A 22,766-nucleotide genomic window follows, 5' to 3' on the forward strand; every position below is an offset into this window, starting at 1 on the left:
CATTAACTATTGCAATACTTGTTTTGTTTGACTTTTGAAAATCCCATTAAAGAATACTTGTAAGAGAATACAAAAATATTACACTTCATTTTAGCTAGTAATGAACAAAATATATTTTTGAACAGATAATGTTCAGTGGTAGGATACAAACTCAGTTCAAACTCAGCACATGAAAAACTATCCTTTGCAAGTGAACCTAAATTTGTTTATTATTGAAAATCTTATGTATCTTGAAGACATGGTGATTGTCTCTTTTTCTACCTCTAAGCTAATTTCTCACACTTTCTAGTTTCTCATATATTATTAACAATGATGAAGATTCAATAGCTGTGCATTTTCAGTTTTTCAGTTTGATTTCTTTGATAGTTACATTTTTCTTTTGTTAAAACATAAGTTTTTTTATTGTGAAAATACTGCACAGAGGGGTTACAGTTACATGAGCAAGGTAATGAGTACATTTCTTATCCAGCATTGTTGCCTCCTCCTTTGTTTTTCCCCTACCATCCCATCCCTCCCACCTCCTCAACAATCCCCCCCCCACCGTAAATTGTAAAGTTTGTTTTTCGACATAGTGTCTTGTACAATAGGGGTACAGATTGACCCATTGCAACAATGAGATGACAGTTACTTTTCTAAGGCACTTCTATCAGAAACTTCATCTCCATCTTGCAAGTACTCATGAATTACTCTGTTACGTTTTTACATTTCATTATACTCTTTGAGACATGGCAATTATGAAACTTAACTAATAATTTCTAAGGTCTGCATTGTTTTAGATTCAAAATAAAATTTGCTTTAGAACCAATCTATTTTATCTAAATTTTCTTTGTAAATATTCTCTATTTTTTTTTGTCTGTTTTTCAGTTTTATTTCAACTGAAGAGAAGCTACCTTGTAAATTTCCATTTTGTTAAATGCTCTCTTTTGGCTTGTTTGCTCTTCAGATTGTTTCAAAATTGCTCTCTATCTTTTGATACCTGAAACAAAAATTATGATGACCCTTTTTGGGAAATCAAGAGACAATTAAAATGAATGCATTTGATTCTGGCATGAGCTATGTATAATACCACTGCATCTTTCACATTTTCATTTGGTTTTCAAAAACTAAGAAAAATGTTATTATACTAGTACATTCCAACATGTTTTCCATTAATTTTGTAATGGTTAATTTTAAGTATAAACTTGGATAGGCTATAATATCTAGCTATTTAACAGTAACCTGGTAACTGCTGTGAAGGAATTTTATAGATAAATTAACAATCTAAAATTAGCAGTCCTTCAGTAAAGAATGTTACCTTCTGTAATGTAGCGGGATTTCATACATGTACTTGGTACTCTTACAAGAAAAAAACGGGCTCCTCAGAGCAAAAGAAATTCATTCTGCCTCAAGGCTACAACATTAAGTTTAAATTTCTTGCTTGCTCACCTGACCTCCAGATTTAAGACTTATCAACCTCTACAATTGCATGAGCCAATACTTTCAAATAAAAAAAATTACATGCAATATTTTATATTAATATTTTAAATAGCATGTAATTACATAATGATATATAATATAACAATATAAAGATAATAAATACAAATATAACATATAGCATATAATATAAATGAATACAAAATATGCTAGAATGTATTAAATATATTAGTTATAACATTGCTATATAATACATAATTACAATTATGTATTTATATGATATAAATATTATATAATTGTGTATTATATACTATGCACAAAGTATTATATAATAAAGAAAACCACATATGTAATATAATATATAGTATATAACTTTATATATGACAAGCATGCATATACTTTATGATATATTTATTATATATATAACAAATAGTAATTATATTTTTAGAGGATGCTGTCTGATAAAACATTATTATTTGGTAGTGTTAAAACTCAAAATTTGGGGCTGGGAATCTGGCTTACTGGTAGAGTGCTTGCGTAGCATGAAGCCCTGGGTTCAATTCCTCAGTTCCACATAAAACAGAAAAAGCTGGGAATAGTGCTGTGGCTCAAGTGGTAGAGAGCTATCCTTGAGTAAAAGAAGCTCAGGGAAGTGCCTAGGCCTTGGGTTTAAGTCCCAAGACACACACACACACACACACACACACACACATGCACACACACACCTCAAAATGTGGATGGGCACTGGTAGCTTATGTATGTAATTGTTGCTACTTAGGAGGTTTGGATCTATGAGTTGTAGTTTGAAGTCAGCGTGGCAGGAAAGTCTGTGAGACTTTTATCTCGAATTAACCACCAAAAAGCCAGAAATGGAGCTGTGGCTCAAGTTGGTAACGTGTGAGCCATGAGCATTAAAGATCAGGGCCAGTGCCCAAGCTGAGTTCCAGCTCCAAGAACAACACACACACATACACACACACACACACACATACACACACACACACACACACACACAAATAAACAAGTCTAAATAAATAAATAATTAAATTGTGTTCTTTTGCTTGCCGTGTGGTATTTCTATTATAATTAATGATGTACCCTAAAAGAAAGAAATAAAATTAAGACCAAGTCATGTACCTGTGGTTCTAAATAGCATGTCACCATAGTATTTTCATGACTGCCTAAGTGAAAATATCACTAATAAAAATAGATCCTGTTATATGAATATAAATGGTAACATCTTTGGTGCCAGGAAGTTAATGCTTTTTTAACTATTAAAGTCATAAATACATCACCATGATAAATCAAATCTATCATGATCAGTGAGAAAGTCTCTTATTTCCTAAGAACTTTGTAAATTACAATAAATGAATGAATATGTGCATAAACAATATTTTACTTTATTAAAATACTTCCTTTACTGAATATGTTCAATATTGAGATTGATGCACTGAGAAGTATTTGAGCATTAAGAAGGTAAAAATAATTGTGGAAGGAATTCACTCTGAACTGTGTATAAGTGGCTCATGCATATAATGTCTTTTAGCAATCTAAAAAGCTTTAGACCTTGGAGAAGAAAGACTCCTCTACAAGTGGAAAGGAAGCCAGGGACTAAAAAACAAGGAGTTTATTTGAATGACACACAGATACATAGGTATACACACACACACACACACACACAAAGTTAGTTATTTGATTCCAGAAATTTCTCTTTAATACAGAATCAAGTCAAAAGGGAGCCATAAGAATAATTTTAAATAGAAGCCCCATTTCTGTACATATACAGTATGTTTTAAGAATAACGTTGAGATTAGAGTATAAAGAGGAGGACTGTCCTTCAAAGGAAAAAAGAAAAGAAAAGAAATGATCTACTGATAGGTTGGAATTTGTAAAATTGCAGAGTGGCTTTTTTCACAAAGATATTGGAGATTTAGGAGACAAGTGTAAAAATGGAAGCAGAGAAAACAAGGCCATCATGACAGAGAGCAGTTAGAGATATTGTACTATTCATGGCTTGGTTCAGCAATGAACCAACACAGTAATGAAAATGCTAATGCTTAACCACAACCTACCATCCATGGAGACAACAGGAATGGAAAGTAGGAATCTAAGAGAATCACACTGTCAGTACTATATGTGAAAGTTAGTACTATCTAAAGGCAATGACTTCAAAGACAGTAATGTTTCCATTCTTTTGAGATTGAACACAGATATCAAAAAAGTAGGAAAATATTGAAAGGAATCTGTTCAGAGTATCAGAAGGTGAGGAAAACTGTAAGTAGACAGAGCACAAGGTTTGTCGATAACTTTGTTATGTCTTTCCTTACTACAGTTTGACCTTTTAATTTTGATTAAAGTTGAAAATTGATTTTAAAAGAAAGAAGTCTTAGCTGGGCACTGGTGGCTCATGCCTATAATCCTAGCTATTCAGGAGGCTGAGATCTGAGGATCACAGTTCAAATCCAGCCTGGGCAGGAAAGTCCGTGAAACTCTTATCTCCAATAAACCACTAGAAAACCAGAAGTGGCGCTGTGGCTCAAGCGGTAAGAGCGCTAGCCTTGAGCTGACGAGAGCAAGGACAGTGTCCAAGTCCAGAGTAAAAGACCCATAACTGACCAAAAAGAAAAAAGAACAGAAAAGAACGAAGTCTTAAGATACTATAGATGTTTGTTCTGTGATTCATTATTTTCTACCATACCATATTTACATCTAACTTTCTGAGTCTCTCGTTTAGATATGTGATTTCAGCTCTCTTCTTATAAAACTAATTAATGTTTTATATCTATAAACCAAGACTGTATCCTCAGATTTTGAGCAGTATTGGAATTTTCTTCTCAAACACAAAAGACTTGCATAATACTGAAATGTTCAGTTAAGGAGGAAACAAAGCATATATACATTTATTTATTTGATATATATATATTTAATATAAAATGAATTACAGAAACATAAAATGAATTACAAAGTATCAATTGTCAAGACCTCTGTTTGGAGGAAGCAAATTTAAATAACTTTCAGCTTTTCATGTGTAAATAGTATACCTCCAATTTCTTACAGTAATAAGAACTTTTATTTTCCTGTAAAAGCACAACCATTTCATAGAAGACTTATGTGAGACCAATAGTTAGAGGTATTAGAATGTCATTGACATTTATTCTTCATAGAGAGATCATTTATTTTACAAATTATTACATGTGTGATGAGGGTTCTCATGGTTTTGGGCTTATAATAGGGATGTCAGAAAGAGTTCCAGGAACAGATATCTCATTTCAATATTTCTACTTCTTCTCTTTTTTTCTTTTCATATGAAGCCCAACTTGTCTAGTAAAAACATTACAAATAAGTAATAAGAGTAGAATATTCATGTTCTTATCTGCCATGTTCCTTTAGCAAATCAATATTTCATAGGTTCTTACAGTTCTTCCCATATTGCTCTTCCCATAAGGTTTATATGAAACTTCCTAACCCAACTCACATCTATTCATTTCATTGTCACTTTAGAAAAGAAGGGGTCCAGCCAAGATGGTTTGAGCTACATCAGATACCCAAGACCCACAGAAAGTAACTTCCCCTTATCCCTTGAATTCAAGGCATGCTTGAGCCTTTACTTTAAAAAATAGCATAAAAAGATTACCACTGGCTCAAAGAACCAACTATATTTTACATTTTAAACTTAGGGGAAGAAATACCTACAACACAATTTTTTTGAATGGAGCAATATGGTAGATTTCATGGAATACTATACTGTCAGTATACAAGCTGGTCTCATGTAGCATCTGTCCCCAAATGGCTTTACAGTTAGAACTAACATATAAAATTATCCTTAGGAAAATAAGATGCAGAGTAATAAAAATGAAAATTTAATTTTTAGAGCTGCTACAGCTGGAAATTGAACTAAAACATTTTATGAAAGATTTTTATTTCAACCAAAGGCTTTCTTCTGGGATTTTGTTTAGCAGAAACCATATGTAAGACTTGTTGAATAATTTTGTTAATAGCCTTTGCTTTTCTGACACTTATATTTAATACATACACTTTGATCTAACAGTAGAAGAAGCTAGAAAAGGATAGGAATAATGTTGACTATTTTTTCCTTCCAATAGACTTCCGAATTTGGCTTACAGTACTTAAACATTCATTAATCCCAATCATTTCTGTCTCTCATTGATACCTCTGTTACATAAACCTCTCTGTTGGCAATATGTCCAACTGGCATTACTTTATGCTATGTCTCCAAGTTTAATGATCTTTCTTGACTAGGACAAATTTCAATCTCTTAGAACAGATCCAAAATCTTCTAGGATCAAGTCCAGTACCATGTTTTCATATTCGTCTCAGTTTTCCCTCTCTTTATTCTCATAGCAGCTGAATTTGAGCTCCAATCTCTTGCTAAATGCTTTTCTTCAAGATTCTCCTGCTGGCACTAGCCTTAGCCTCTGCCCCTTAATTGTCTTCTATTCATCCATGCAGACCCAGTTTCTAGGGGTCAGAGGCATGGCGCAGGGGGTAGTGCCAGACAATGAGCCAAAGCATCAGATAATGAGTTCTAGTGCTGGTCTCAGACCAAAAGGAAAAAAATTCAACCTCTAATCTGCATTCATTCACTATTATCAACATCCTATTCATATGCTTAAGTTCTAAGTTTTAAAATGAGAAAATTCTGTTAGTGGTGAAAAATGAGAAAAAGCATTGATTCATCTCAATCGCATATTTTAGGATAGCTAGCTGAACATTAATGTTCTAAAATTCTAAAGTTTGCTGTGGCTTTGAATTTTTGTAATATTATGTCATAAGTCACTAGTATGATTTCTATACTCTTAATAATGGTTATAAAAATGAAACAAGGAGCAGGAAGCCGGTGGCTCATGCCTGTAATCCTAGCTATTCATGAGGCTGAGATCTGAGGATCTCGGTTTGAAGCCAGCGTAGGCAGCAAAGTCCACATGAAACTCTTATCTCAAACAAATGACTCAAAAAGCCAGAAGTGGCACTGTGACTCAAGTGGTAGAGAGTTAGCCTTGAGCACAAAGAGGCTCAGAGATGGCACCCAGGCCCTGAGTTCAAGCCCAGGGCTGGTATGCTATTTTGTGGGGAGAAGGAGAAAAAGACATGATAGGGAGGTGAGGTAAGTTACAATATGGCACAAACATTTGTGGAGATGTAGCAATAAAATCTCTCCCTGTATAAACATATTTTAAAAATATAATTTTAAAAATGGGAAGGATAAGAAAAAATGTGGAGTGGAGTTGTTTTGGTTTTGTTTTTTTATATAGTAGTCCTACACATTATGCTTAGGATCTTGTGCTTGCTAGGCAGATGCTCTACCACTTGAGCCATTCCTTCTGACCAGAAGGGATAAATTTGATCAAAGCAAATTCTATATATGCATGGAAATGTCACAATTAAACATCTTGGTACAAGGACCACCAATAAAAATAAAATAAAATAAAATTTCAAAGCCATTTTGACCATGCTTAGATGGCAGTAGTAAAAATGATTAGTATTTTTAATTTACCTGTACCTGATAATTACAGTATCATACAATGGAGTAGCTCATAAAATCTAAAATATACATTATTTGATTTGATCCTTACTACAGACATGTGGTTTAGTTCTATGTGGAGGAATCCATGTCTGAAGGACTTAAGAAATAAAACAGAGACAGAATTCCATTCTTTGGTGTCTGAAAGCCTTTCTTTTTGCTGGTCCCTTTCCCCTAGTACTCATACCATCACTTCCAGTGCATACTTACATTTCATCACACCATGGATTTCATAAACAGGCTTGAGAGTCAGAGTGCCGTAAAAGTCTTTAGGAAATGGATTTGCTGAGGCCCATTTATCAGAAAAATCTGTAAGTTTCACCGTTCGTGTTCTGTTCTTGGGAATCTTCCATTCGACAATCTCTTTTAGAGTATAAATATGCTCATCTTCACACTCATAGAATTCTCCTTCTTGTGTCAAAGGCAAAGTAAATGAATGACTTTGATGATTCCTTACTATTCCACAATTCACCATCATTTCTCCATCAATTTCTTCAACTGAGCTGAGCATGATTGGCTCATCCTGCTTGATGGTGAGATTATCTAGTCTTACATCCTTCTGACAATAGAAGCAAGGATGCCCTAATCTAGTAGGTCCAATATGAATAGTTCTTGTAATTTCTTCCATAGTGAGGTATGGAGTTTTATCAGCCATGATCTGAAAGAGACCTAAACACAAAATAAATATAAAATAAATAAAGAATATCTTTAATAAGGAATGCCCCATTTTTTGAAGATTTTAGTATGGCTTATTTTTCTAGGTAAAATGACAGCATACTCTTTGGAGATTACTAGATCATCAACTCAGAAGCACAAATGACAACAAATGAGCAATACCTTAAAGTAGAAAATGCCTATTCTTGGAAATAGGAGAGATATTAGTTCTGAGTCAACTGACAATGTGATTCCAAAGAAGGTAATAAAACAGTTAAGGTCACATTTTTAATTTTAGAAAGAGACTTTTTAAAAAACTCAAATGACCTTTGACTCTTAAAGAGTCAATATTCCATTCAGAATTCACCAATTTCTTTCATTATAAAACTCTTCAGCAGGAAGTGGCGCTGTAGCTCAAGTGGTAGAGCGCTCGCCTTGAGCTGAAGAGCTGAGGGACAGCGCCCAGGCCCAGAGTTCAAGCCCCACGACCAAAAAAAAACAAAAACAAAAACAAAAAACCAACAAAACAAAACAAAACAAAAACCCCAAACTCTTCAGCAATGCACATATGCAAAAATAACACAATATAGTATAATATTATAATCCTTCTTGGAAAAATGGCCAGTCAAATGGTTGTCTGTTTTGAATGATTTTGATAGCATGTCATTCCTTGTTTGTATTCATTTTCTATTTTTCCATTACATTTTTCACTACTTCACAAATTTCCATTTAGCTAATTTTACTCTTAGAAATTTTCTTTAATGCTGTTGGCATCAAATGCACATTTATTATTAAGGAAGTAGCTTTTTATAGTTGCAAGTTAATAGTGACATGCATAAGTGTTTCTCCTGGTTGAACTATTTTCTTTTCATTCCAGTGCACATCTGCTTCACGTCATTCTCAGAAAATTATTTATTGAATGGATTTTAATAAATTCCAGAGAAAACAAAAGGAAAAGAAAAGTTAATTGCTTTCTCAAACAAAAGGTAAATTAATGAAAATAGTATCTACTAGCATGCTGTAAGAAGATTGTGTAATTTAAAAACTTACTTGGATAAGATAGCTTGGAGAAATCATTTATTAGTTTACCCAACAAATTCACTCTAAGTAATTTATATATCTAATTATTTATTTATTAGATCATAGTACTTTCTATGCTTATTTGTAGTTACTGTTCAAACACTTCTAAGCAGTTGTTTTTAAAGCATGTTTTTCTCATAACAGAATTTGGGTTATGGTTAGATATATAGAGTTTTAGTGACCCAGTCCTAACAGGGAAAAGGCAGCACATGAGACCTGTCCCAAAAACCTTTAGAAAATGAAAAGTGTCCATCCAGTACATGATGTGCTTCACAAAAAGAAAGAAAAGAAGCACTGACATTGAAATAATTTCTTATTGTATTATGTATTATATCAGGGAAAATGCCACAAATAATAATCTGGAAAAGTAGTCTTTGCTGCAGTGGATGTATTGTGTATTAGAGAAGATGCATGTGTGTGTGTGTGTGTGTGTGTGTGTGTGTGTGTATACACGTGTGTGTGCACATGCATGGGCATGCCTAAGAGTTTAATTTGTAGTGTGTATAGATTTATTTCTAAGAGCCCACAGTCATTACCACAAAACAGAAAATTCATAAATGTCATAAATATAGAAACACATATTTTTATTTCTATTTTTTTACTTCTATTCCAGCTATATTGGTGAAATAACCCACAGAAGAACTAATTCGTGTTTCCTATTTTGAGTTATAGAATTTACTTAAGGTAATAATGGCCTTAACATAGAAGTAGAAAGACCCTGAAACTCTAAGGGCCACTATTACTCCAAGTTACTCATGCTCCTCAGTGCTGTCTTGTTGGATATCTCTATTGAAAGAAAAATGCATGCATGAATTAGTGTGTTTTCTCTTAAAAGATAATGTAGTACATAGTTTAGCATACCAATTGACAGAATATAGGAGGAAAAACCAGTTGACCGTCTCACTTGCTTCCAGCCAATACTAACAATCCTTCCTCATAAACAGGCTTTGTCCACCATGTATTCTAAGGTAAACTTCTGAATATGCTGATGCATTGTAAGTTCAATTTTACATTGCAGAAATGTAAAGATAAACTAAAGCACTACCAAGACTGATCTGCTCAAAATCTGGCCAATTTTTCATCCTTACCACAGAGAATATAATAGATTAAAATCGGAAAAATACTCTTTATCACTTAATTATATTTCTGATGAATATCAAAACACTTTATGGGAGTTGAGTCATTATGAGATTTATTCTCAAATAACCCTGTATGTAATCTTTGTAAGTTAAAAGCTTAAAGAAAATAGATTTGTATTTCTACTTTGGATTGTTACCTGCTAGGGTGAGTTTCATTGTTAATGCCAAATTAGAAGAAAGTATTAATAAAGAATGTCACTTAAGAAATAAAAATCATAAAAAGTGAAATTATATTCTTGAAAATTAATTAAAAAGGAACTTATTAGGTCTTTTTCTTAAATCTTAGTTTTGGAGAAATTAGTATTTTCAACCAATTCTTAGTGATTTACAATCATTATTAGTCATATCTAATATTTGTGCATCATGTATGTTCATAATAATGAAACATTATTTCTGGGAAATATGAAAATTTTTCAATGTCTTCTAATTATGACTCTAAATTGTTCAATCAGAACTTGGACATCTGTATAATACATTTTGCCATTATGCTCAGCTGCCTCTCCATTACACATGACTCACAAGACAGAAGAACATGTTTATTTTGGTTCATAAAACTATTACCCTTCTTTGCATTCATTAGGGAAAAAAGGCCAGAAGTGTGGTTCAAGTGGTAAAGTGCCTGCCTTGCAAGCATAAAGACATGAATTCAAGCCCAGTGCCATAAATAAAACACAACACCATAAAGCAACACCTTAAAAGCTTTCAGCAAAGTGCTGGCACACTCAATAATGTCCACGCTATGACAAAATTACCCAGATTTCTGAGTCAATTAGGGGCTATTGAACACCATCAACTAAAAACAAGTTTGTTAACTTGTAGGTAAGACTTAGCCAGGCTACAGATTTCCTATTTTCAAATGTCTTTCCATTAATAATTTAATTGCAACTGTCTATAATAACTATTAATGGTGTGTGTGTGTGTGTGGCAGCTCCTTCACTTGGAGGAAAAAAGAATACATCGTAAAGTCTTGTCATTTATTTTTATCTCTTTGGTTCAACCTTGTATGGAATAACCAAAAGAAAACACCTCTTTCTCAATGACATATAAACTCTTGGAAAGGTGATAACACATTTGAGATGTTTAACAAATAATCTCCATTAATAAATGTCAGCTCTTGAAATCAAATAACATAACCCAATAAAACTCGGTTGTAAGCACAGCTTATTAATAAAGGTAGAATCATAGGTGCTCATGTTAAAGCTCCTTTTCTCTCAAGCTGCAACAAGAATAACAGAACAGATGAGGACAGAGGATCTTCCCTGTCTTCTCATCATCCTTGGTAAGTGGATAGCTCCTGGCCTCTCTGCAGTCTGTGCTGTCCCTTGTGTGGCCCAAAGATGCATTGTGGCCACAGTGCTGGAAAGAACCTCCACTGACCTTTGATGCCTCTCAACCTCTCATTGAGCTTTGTCAGGAGGATCTTGAAAATATCACAGCATTACTCCTGCGGGCCACAGGTGACTTTGGGCATTGTAATTTCCAGGATAAGGGGATTCTAACTACGCCAACAGAAGAGTAGGTGGTGAAGAGTATGTCCATTCTGAAGGCCTCCTTTCCATTCTGGTCTCAGCCCTTTCCTGCCTATGTAAAAATGAAATCTGAAATTCTCAGAGCTAGTTCCAAAATGTAGAAGAAATGACATCACCTTCTTAGATCATTGTTATAAATAAGCCAACACGTGTAACATGTTTAGTTAATACCCAGTGAACAGTCCCCTCAAAAAGTACAAAAAAGAAAATCTGGCAGTTTTCTGTCTCTGTCTTCATTTTCCTGCACTCTTGCACTCTTGTGCCATTGCTTATAAGGTCAGAAAAGATTATAAGGTCAGAAAGATTAATCCCACTAGAACTTCACTGCCAAATAGGGAACATTGGATATTCAGTTCTGGATCAAATAGAGGAAACAAAATATATGTAATCTACCGCTCAGTCTCTGACAGGAATTGAGCCAATTTTCTCAGCAATGATCATTTGCACCAATTTTACCACCATGTTTGAAAATGGAAATGAGTCTCAGGTGACCTCTTCATGTGGACTACCTTTAGGTAGTATCTGTAGGTTGTTTTGAGGAGTTTGACCCCATGCTTTGATAAATGACAGAATTTAACCACCATAATTGTATGCCCATAATAAGTAGACTGGATACTGGATAGGGAGAAGAAAAGATGTAAGCACATTTAAATGCAAATACTGTGCTGGCTGTGGTTATTCACAAGGTATATATTATACACAGTTACTGAAGTTCTCATGAACAAAAGAAACTGCAAAATACTGAGGTATTTTTGAAAGTGTGTTTTATTCGTGACTCTGAAAGGTAGTTGAAGCCATCAGAGGGAGGAATATAACCCTCCCTCTATTTTAATGATCTTAATTTGCTAATGGAATGTTAGTACAAAGAGTTTGGGAGCCATGTGGAGCTGATTGTGTTGTTCGGTATTGATGTTGCCTGCAAATTAAATGTACCTAAGTAGCCACCTGTTTATGCTTATGATTATGTAAAGCCCCATATGTTTCCTTCTCTACACATGGGAGGTAAATATTGAAAAAATTACTCTGGTGTGAAGGGTGAAAACAGCAGCAATTCTTTTATAGCTGTCAACATATGCTGTGGCGTTTCCTTGTGATGTTGTGCTTTGTCTGACATATTTGCTGATTTTTGCTATGCAACATTCAAAAAAATCTGTTACCCAGGGTTATACAAAACAATTAAAAATCAGTTTGCATTAAATTCAAATTAAGAAGAGGTATAATTTTCCAATGTAACCATAAGTTTTAAATGGATTTCAGAGCTTATGATTTAAATAGATTTTGATTTGTACAATACAAAGAACTGAGCTTTTTTTTTTTTAATTCACCAACATGGAAAAAGGAACATTTTTCTCTCTAAGAATCTCTTTTGGATTCCATATTACTAGGCAATCCAAATGAACTCCCATAACAGAAATTTGTAAATCCCATGTAAAATTTGCACTGGGCTTTTCCATTGGGCAGCTAAGACTGCCCCTGCCCATGTGACTTGATTCGGTAGGTGTCTGATAGGATTCTTCAAGAGCTCTGACCTGGCACCAGCCAGCAGGAGTGCCTTAGCCACTCAGTGTTGGAGTGTTGTGACTTCTAGTGCAAATAACTCTGAAGGAACTGCTTCATATTATGGAGAGACTGATCCACACAGTAGAAAAGACCAGAGAGACTTATTATTGTGATCACTTCAGATGACAAAGATAACCAAACTGGCCTTTTCCCTGACTCTGATCTGATTTAGAGGGCTTCAAACATGGACAATCTGGCAGTTCAAAATGCCTATGTCTCTGACTTCCTCATAAAATATTCACAACAAAACCCAGAAAATGATAGGAAAAGATGAAAATGTAACCACATCACTCAAAACTGCAAGTAACAGACCAGCTAAAAAAGCCAGATAGGAGGGTTTTTAAAAAAAATTAAAGCTTTTTAAAAAATTTATCTTTAAGTAGTTGCACAGAGGAGTTGCCATACAATAAAGTAACCTGGGAACTCATTGCATCCTGATCATTGTCAACCCTTCCATCAGTTCCCCCATCCCTCACAATCTTACTCCTTTCCTCAATTGTCCTAATTTTTATAGGACGTGTGCTGAATTTTATGGCTGCAGCACCCCCTTGCTCTCTTCTTTCATCTATCGTCCTCCCCTTGACCTTATCCCTCCATTTTCAAGTACCAAAATTCCTGGTGTTTATTTTGTTGGACTGTGATTTGGGCTAAGAAATTACATCATTTGAGTTCTTTCCCCCATCTCCGACATTTTGGTGTATACTTAGCTATTACCACAAAGTGCATATTTATATATTGATAGATTCACTTTAGCATTTACATGTGAAAGAAAACATAGATCATTTGTCACCGTGCTTGAATTACTTCACTTACCATGATTTTCCCCCCCAGGAGAAAAAGAACTGAAAGGAGAATATTAGAGGCCCATTCTTGCTGGATTTCGTGAAGTACAGGAACACATCTAAATTTCTAAAAGATAACTACAGTATTAACAATCTCTGAGTAATTGTTGTGTGCCAAAGTTTGTAGTAAGCACTGAATGATTACTTTATTTGTTTAATTCTCAGAAGACTTTTATGAGCTATTATTAGTATTTCCTAACTCAATTGATGAGAAAATGGATAAACTTCACCAAGACACATCAAATTTACTCAGCCTAAATTTTTGTGTGAGGAGGCAAGTAAGCAATTTGCATATATATTTCTTACAAAACTTTAATTAATTCAAAATAAAATCACATCCCATTAGATTATAATAGCTTCCTTTAAAACTTTGGCACATGCTTTTCCATCTTTTCATATACATAGACAGAACAAAGTTTCAACAACAGTGAAACACTATTTTGTACCTGTGGGATCCTACTTTCCCCACTTATCACTGATTAAACCAAATTTTTGAAATTATTTTTTTACAAATACTATTTTTAATGCTTTAATATATCCATTTCTTTATTCCTGGGCATTTAAGTTGATTCTATTATTTTGCTATCAAAAGTAATTCTACAATGATTATTTCTTTAGAGTTTATTGTTACATGTGACAAAAATGAATTAGAGCCTTCGACATTACAAAGGGCCATTCTTTAACAGACTGCCTGTTCTAAGATGGCAACTCTAAGACTTAAGTGCATCCCTCTTATCAATCATTCTCTAGAAACACGCACAAAACACACATTTTCTAATTGACTGATGGATAGAACTTGAAGTATGTCAGTTCTCCTTACAGGATTACTCAGTTTATTAAATATTCAGGATGATTACTATATAACTTTCAGCTGGGTTTTAGAGTGACAATACCTTTTTCAACAATACCTTTTTCACTTGGTTATCATAATAGGAAAAGCTTAGCTAATTATGTGTATAGAAAACTTCATTTGTTTTTCACTTGAATGAATCAAAATTAATTATGTCGTTATAAAATATTCAGTATTTTCTATTCTTTGTCCATTTCCCAGTTAGTGTTCTACTAGACTTCCTACTGATTTCTTATTTTACATTTTGATAATAATCTAGTCTTGGCTATTTCCTATGTTTTGTTATTGAGCTCTTCTTCCTTTTTTCACCTTTTCGATGCACAAAAAGCTTCATTGTTGATATATCAGGGGTTTTCATTATATTTGTAATCTGAAAGTTGTTTTATGTACAAACATGAACTAGTTTTACTTGAAATGTAACTTTTTCATCTATTTCTAACTTCTTTTGCTGTGTATTATAAGGTTAGTGATCCAATTTGATCCACTGTTTTCTAAATAGAAATTGGTACTGGAACAATTTACAAAGTAATTCTTTAACTTTTATCTAATAGAAAGTAATACTCTATAATAAAGTCTTCTGAACTAAAAACAAAAATCTAAGGGCCTAGAGTCAAGTGTAAAGCATTACTCTAGTATTTCTGAAACAGCCAGTTCTATTATTATTAAAATAATTTATTGAACCAGCTTTTGGTTTTTGGACATCAAAATGTTGGATTTGGAAAAGTATACTATAATTTATTAAAACATATTTTCAGTTTTAATATTGGTAGAACAAGTACTTCCTCACCATTCCACTTTAAAAAATATTTGTTTATATGGAAACTCTGTGTATCAGTGTGATAACTTACAATTTAATTCAGACACAATTGATGTATATTTAGAATTCTTAATTTTCTGATTCAAATACTTATACTAACCTAATCTTTTCATTTAATAAAATAATTGAACATTATAGAACTTTAAGTGAACAAGTGACTTAAAAGGTATAATATGCAATCATTAAGTATATTGTATGGGGAGTTATGACTATATATTCTTATTTATAAATATTCACTTATACAAACTTTTTGGGCAATATGAAATGAATCAAAAAAGACACCTTATGACAACTCTGCATGACTCAGCTATGGTGTTGCACTTGCCTCAGGCCTTTCTAAGATTCTAATGGCTTGTTTTTGTTTAGTGTGTAGGTGTTTTGCTGTTACTAGGGTTTGAATTCAAGGCTTCAATTGCTCAGCTGGTGCCCTACTGCTTAGGACATACCTTGAATCTCGCTTTGCTAGTTAATTGAGGATGGAGTCTTGTAGACTTTTCTGCCTGGGATGGCCTTGTACCATAATGCTCTGGTTCTCAGCCTCTTGAGGAACTAGGATTATAGTGATTTTAAATTTCAGGTTGCCAAAAGCCTAGGGGAATGAAACTTTAAAAACCCATTGATTCATGTATTTCCTTGTAAACAATTTTTATTAGCATAAATGAATGATACAAAAGGACTTTATTTGGCAACATGTGTATAATATGCTTTGGTCAAATTTACCTCAATAAATTGTGTACCTTAAACAGATGAATTTAATTACATATAAAGTATATTCCAATAAGGCTATTAACCATTAACTGAAAGAGTGGGAATAGAGAGATGAATAGTCAAATCATAGTTTAAATAAAGTGATTGGGTTGATCCCTTCAAATATTTCTACTAAAAATGCAAATTGGTAGAGTTAGCATTGAGATCTTCAAAATATATATTGAGATCTTCTAAATCATTTTTACTTCTGAACCAATGATGGAACTGTAATAAACAGAAATGCAAATAAATTACTAAACACTTGTAATAATAAAATTGCATCAATTGCCACATTCAGAATGGATTTAATAAATTGCAAAATGTATATGAGAAATGTAAAAAATTTAAGGTGTTTTTGTAGATTAGGAACAATCACTTTCTCTGACACAAGTTTTTCTATTATGTCACATCATTTATCCCTATATAGAGATGAACATTGTACTATTAAACAATGTAAAAATGTCAAAATGTTAATTAATGCTACACAGGTCTAGTGATGAAATTAGAGGGAGCTTTTGTCTACTTTTGAGTATTTTATGCTATTCTGTAATTTTCTGCAAATAGCAGATAAATCAATACATTTTACAATTTTAACACACATAAATGTTTAATATAGTTTCATTCATGACTGTGAAACTTGTAAGTAATCAAAAGTTCTTCGAGAGGTGAATGGATAGTACATGCATACAATAGAATATTACCCAGTGTTAAGGGGAAAAAAACTTATCAAGCTATAAACATCCATGAAAGAGCATGAAAAGTATATTAGGAAGAGAGGAATGAACTCTAAAACAGTTTTTTTTTTCATATGATTCCAACTTTATGAAATTCTGGAAAACCCAAAACTACAGAAACAGTGAGGCAGTTAGGTGTTAGAGAAGGATTTAGGACTGAGACTGGAACATCCTCAAGGCCATAAAAGTAATCTGAATGATATAAAATGTTGAATCTATGTCATGAAACATGTATCAAAACCCCAGAAGGTATAACCCAGAGAGTGAATGTCAATACAAACTTGGGGTGTCAGTGTAGGTTAATAACTTAAAAAAAGTCTCAAATTAATTTTTACAAATGCATTCACTATGGAGTAAATGCTCATTGGGAATGTATAGTTGTTTATATTTGGTTTGGGGGGGTCAGAGAACAAGTATGTGGAAATTCTGCTTGTATTCAATGGCAGAACCTTTATATCACTGAAATGCCATTGAATACAAATATAACAAAGTGTCTTTTAAAAAATTATTTTTTGTCAAGGTGATGTACACAGGGGTTATAGTTGTGTTCAACTGGCAATATTCAGAAAAGAGTCAAGGCACTGAAGAGCAAGTCTAAGAGCAATGTGATAGACTTTCCACAGTGATAATGGTCAAGATAACACCATTAAGATATTTTACAAAATTGCGCAATACGAAAGGAGTACATTAAGAACAAGGAGAAATGAAATAGATCTTAGAAAATTGATCTAATATATTAATACTATAAAAACTTGTAGAATAATTCTTTCTGTGGAATTGCCTATTTTTTAAAAAAATGGTATTTCTGACAGAATTCTGGTCTGAAGCTAAAATACAGATTGGGTGTAAAAGATCACGTTAACCTAGAATTGCAATCTGTTTGTCTCTCATAATATCCAAAGGCATATGACTAATCTAATCATCACTGAGGTATAGAAAAAAATGTTTTACATTTTAAGACTATAAATGCCTGACAATTTTGCTTGTTGATTAATCTACATTTTATTTCAGAGTTTGTACAAAATATCCTTTTATCTTTCAGAAAATATTTTGTATACATTAGACAAAACTGAACTTATTTTGCTTAAATAAGCACAGTATGGAAGAAATGCCATAAGAGAAGTTGACCCAGAAAAGTTAGAAGAATAAGCCATTCCTTAGATAGTAAGTTATCTAAAAGACAGGGAGCTCCGTGGAGGGCTGCTCTGAGTTACATTTTATCATAACACCTAGATGGAGAAACAGAAACAAATTTTGCCCCATAAGCTTGTCTTTTAATAAAAGTCCTTAAAAAATCAGATGCTAGAAGTATATCTAGCATAATGCTATAAAACATACTTTATTTTTTGCACAATAATTTCCATATTAGATTTTTTTCTAAAAAACTATAATCATAACATGGCTAAAGATGAAACATAAAGATGAAAGTAGAGGTTTCAGGAAGATGGCAGAGGAGAAGCTAGAGGCTAAACAAGCTCTCACATAGAAAGCAGTTTTAGTGTTCCAGTGAACAGTCCTAGGCCAGAGAATTACACCAAGTGTGCCATCACAGTATAGAGAGTTTGGCCAGAGAGGGAAAATCCAGGCAAGGAGACAGATCTGAGCACTGGCCGGTAGCTGCAGCTGCGGCGGTGGCAGTGGCCTTAGGAGCCATACCTGCAACACAGAGAGTCTGGGAAAAAGGCACCAGATGCATCAGGCGAGCAGATTCTACTCAACAGCAGCAAGAAGCGACAAGGAGCAGACATCTTCATCCTGCAGTTCGCAGACCAGAAACGACCCAGGAACCAAGACTCTGCGTGAGTAGAAGCCCGACACCCTCACTCCTTCTCAGGGAGCAGAGGAGGGAAGGCCACCCCTCCCTCCCACCACCACAGGAGATCTCCATCTTTGATACTGACAAAGGCCTGGCTGAGCAGCTAGCTCCAACTCAGGCTTTGGAAGAAAACAAGAGTCATTTAGCAGGTCACAGGAACCTGACCTGACCTGCCAGGCTCAGCTCCACCCAGGGGAAAGTCACCCAGCCCAGGCAGGGGCAGCTCTGCCCCCAGACAAGTGAATTTCTTCACTAGGTAAACAGAGCCAGAGGCCCGCCCCTCCCTACAGCAGCCTAGACAATCAATTGAAATTCAGTAAACATAAACCCTGAGAATGGCTCCAAGCTGGGCTCAGTGAGTGTCTCAGAAGCTAGCCCCTCAGGGAAAAGCTACTGTTTGCTGAAATGCCTCAACTCTAACCAGAGCCTAGCCTCATCACAGCATCTCCAAACTAGAGGAAACAGCCATCTCCCTCTTCTGCAATACTCAAAGCAGATCTGCCTCCCACTGAACTAGCCTGGGAGAAGGATCACAAAATCCTAGGTAAAGCAGAGCATTTATTTCCTTGCTCAAACAAACTGACTTACCAAACACTACAAGCAGACCAGAGACTCCACCAAGAGACTGGTTATGGACACAAGGGAGATACAAGATTTCCCACCCCCTCCTCCCCCCAAAAAAAAAATCAAAGAACTCTTTTTTGTACCTTTTTAAAATTTTTTAATTAAAACAATTGTTTTCTATTAAACTTTTATTTCCTCTCATAATTTTTATTTTACGTGTATATGTGTGTGTGCTTTTTAAAAAATCTCTACTGACCTTTTAGTCCTTTTTTTCTTTGTCATTCTTTTCATTTTTTCTTCTCTTTCATTCTTTTTTGTGTGACTTAATTACTGTTCTGCTCATCCTCAGATATATACCCATTGTCGAATATTAGACCTTACCCCCATTGTGTACACACTTAATCCAGAAATTTATTACTCAATTCAAAACGTCTTGGGCTTAAATTCCTTAATAGCAGCATTATCTCTTTAAAACTATATAATTTTTAAAGAATTTTTAGTTTTTCATGTCTCCTTTCTATCCCTCCCCTCCTCTCATCTATCTCTTTCTTCTCTCAATTTCACCTGTAAAATTAGATAATTCTTAAGCTTCACTTTTTAAATTTAAATTTTTTTCCCATTCTTTCTTGTCTCTTTTTTTCTCTCTGTCCTATCATTCTGTCCAATCCATTTCCCTCTATGAGATTTGGACTTGGCTAAATTCACTCTCCTTTTATCTGTCCACATCCCTCTAATCCTATTTTTCCCCACATTTCTCCCTAAACCTAATAATTTCTGGTTTGCCAAATTCTTCTTTGCTGTTTTTAGCCTATTAATACATAATTGTTTGATGCTGAATAAATTGTAGACTTTTGAGTGTGCAACTACAGGACTTTGGTTGCTTGCCTTAAAATAGTGTTCTAGCACAAAATTGATGTTACTTTCATAACAAATGGGCAGAACATGCCAGAAAAAACAAGAAAAATGGCAAGTCCAGGTATCTCAACTCCCACTCATAATAATCAGGTGACAGAACAGATAATTAATAATCCAGTGGAGAGCTCCCCAAAAGCTCTACAAACACTACTGGGAAACATGGTGAATGAAAAGATTGAAAACCTGCAAAGGACTCAGTGTGAGCGTCATAGGGAGAGATAGGAGGCAAACCAAAGATCAATACAGGAATTTCATGAGCATGAGGAAGCCACTCCAAGACTGACACAAGAATTGCATGAGCAGGTTGAGAACACTCAAAGAGAAATAAGGGAATTGCATGAGCAGGCTGAGACCAGCTAAAGAGAACTACAGGAATTGCATGAACATGAGGAAGCTTATCAAAGAGTAATACAGGAATTGCGAGAGGGGGATGAGAATATACAAAGATCAATAGAGGCATTCATGGAATCCATAAACAGACAGCTGAAAGAAGTCTGGGAGACCACAAAGCAATGCTGAATGGAGCCCAACAGAAGGAATGGGAGTCCAAGGAAACCATAACCAATCAACTAAGTGATTTAAGAATAAACACTGAAAACCAAATTAAGGAAGTAAAGAAGTTCATACAAGATCTAAAATAAAGAATTTGAAGCCATCAAAGCTGACCAATTAGAAGGAAAAGAGATAAAAAACAAAGTAGATAGTCTTGACAGCAGGTTAGACCATGCAGAATATCGAATCTCGCGGCTTGAAGACAGCCTAGATATTATAGAGAAAGAACGTACAACTATCCAAGACAATCCAAGAAATAAGATAGATCTATTCAACATTTGGAAGACACCATCAGAAGGCCTAATCTGAGGATAATGGGTGTAGAGCAACAACTAGAGACAGAAGTTAATGGTCTAGGAAATTGGTTTAACAGGATCCTAGCAGAGAACTTCCCAAACATGCAAAAAGATAGGCCTATTCAGATACCAGAAGCTTTTAGAACTCCAAATAGACCAGACCAAAACAGGACATCCCACTGTCACATTATAATCCACACAGGATCAACTCAGATCAAGGAAAAGATCCTTAAAGCTGTCAAGGAAAAAAGATTAATCACCTATAAAGGGAAACCAATTAGAATCACCTCAGATTTCTCAGCAGAGACAATCAAAGCAAGAAGAGCCTGGAATGATGTATGCCATGCCCTAAAGACAAACAACTATCAACCACGAATAATGTACCCAGCTAAACTCTCCTTCATAACTGAAGGCCAAATAAAAACCTTCCATAGCAAAGAAAAATTGAAACAATACATCTCCACCAAACCAGCCCTACAAAAGACTCTTAAAGATATCCTACACATAGAAAACCAACAAGACCACAATAAAGGCCAAGAAAACACACCCAAACTGAGAATCCAAGAACCATAGGAAGAACCCAGTAGCTGCAGCTCCCAAGAAGGTGGATTAAATGGCAGGAACTCCCAAATACCTGTCAGTCCTATCTCTCAACATTAACGGACTTAACTCTCAAATTAAGCAACATAGACTGTCTAGTTGGATTAAAAAGCAAGATTCTTCTATCTGCTGCCTGCAGGAGTCACATCTTGCCAATAAAAACAAACATATTTTCAATGTGAAAGGCTGGAACAAAATCTACCAAGCAAATGGCCCCCATAAACAGGAGGGAGTTGCAATCCTAATATCAGATAAACTAGACTTCAAATTAAAATTCGTGAGAAGAGATAAAGAAGGTCACTACATACTAATTAAGGGATCTCTCCTTCAGGAGGATATTACAATGCTAAATATCTATTTGCAAAACAACGGACCACCCAAATTTATCAAAGAAACACTACTTTCCCTCAAATCCCATATAGATCCAAAGACATTAATTGTTGGGGATTTTAACACACCACTTTCCCCACTAGATAGATCAACTTGGCAAAAACTCAAAGAGAAACCACAGATCTAAACAGTTGCATAGATCAACTAGATTTAACAGGCATCTACCGAACATTTCACCCAGCAGCATCAGAATACACGTTTTTCTCAGCAGCACAAATAGACCTTATTTTAGGCCACAAAGCGAACTTGTCTAAATTCAGAAACATTGAAGTTATACCTTGCATTCTCTCTGACCACAAGGGAATAAAATTAGAACTCAACACCAAAAGCCACCAAAGAAAGTCCGGTAACACATGGAAGCTGAACAACACACTGCTGAATCACGAATGGGTCATGGAAGAGATTAGAAAGGAAATTCAAATGTTCATTATATTCAACAAAAATGAGCACACAAATTACCAGCTCCTCTGGGACACAGCAAAGGCAGTACTCAGGGCCAAGTTTATAGCTCTGAGTTCTTACATCAACAAATGGGAGAGATCTGAAACCAACAATTTAATGAGACATCTGAACCTCCTTGAAAAAGAGCAGCAAGATAAACCCCAATCCAGTAGACGGAAAGAAATAATTAAAATAAAATCAGAATTAAATGAATTAGAATCCAAAAAAACTATAGAAAGAATCAACAAAACAAAGAGTTGGTTTTTCAATAAAATTAACAAAATT

At 34.5% G+C, this 22,766-nt stretch overlaps 1 protein-coding gene across 2 annotated transcripts in view; it reads right to left on the reverse strand.

Moving 5' to 3' along the window:
• Themis (thymocyte selection associated) overlaps positions 1 to 22,766 on the reverse strand; it is a 162,696-nt gene that overhangs the window by 85,981 nt on the left and 53,949 nt on the right. For both annotated transcript variants that reach the window (XM_013026770.1, XM_013026768.1), the window contains exon 3: positions 7,166 to 7,624. In XM_013026770.1, the coding sequence (XP_012882224.1) occupies positions 7,166 to 7,624 (459 nt within the window). The remainder of the gene's footprint in view (positions 1 to 7,165; positions 7,625 to 22,766) is intronic.

Source organism: Dipodomys ordii, unplaced genomic scaffold, assembly GCF_000151885.1.
Source record: "Dipodomys ordii isolate 6190 unplaced genomic scaffold, Dord_2.0 Scaffold97, whole genome shotgun sequence".
Taxonomy (NCBI): domain Eukaryota; kingdom Metazoa; phylum Chordata; class Mammalia; order Rodentia; family Heteromyidae; genus Dipodomys; species Dipodomys ordii.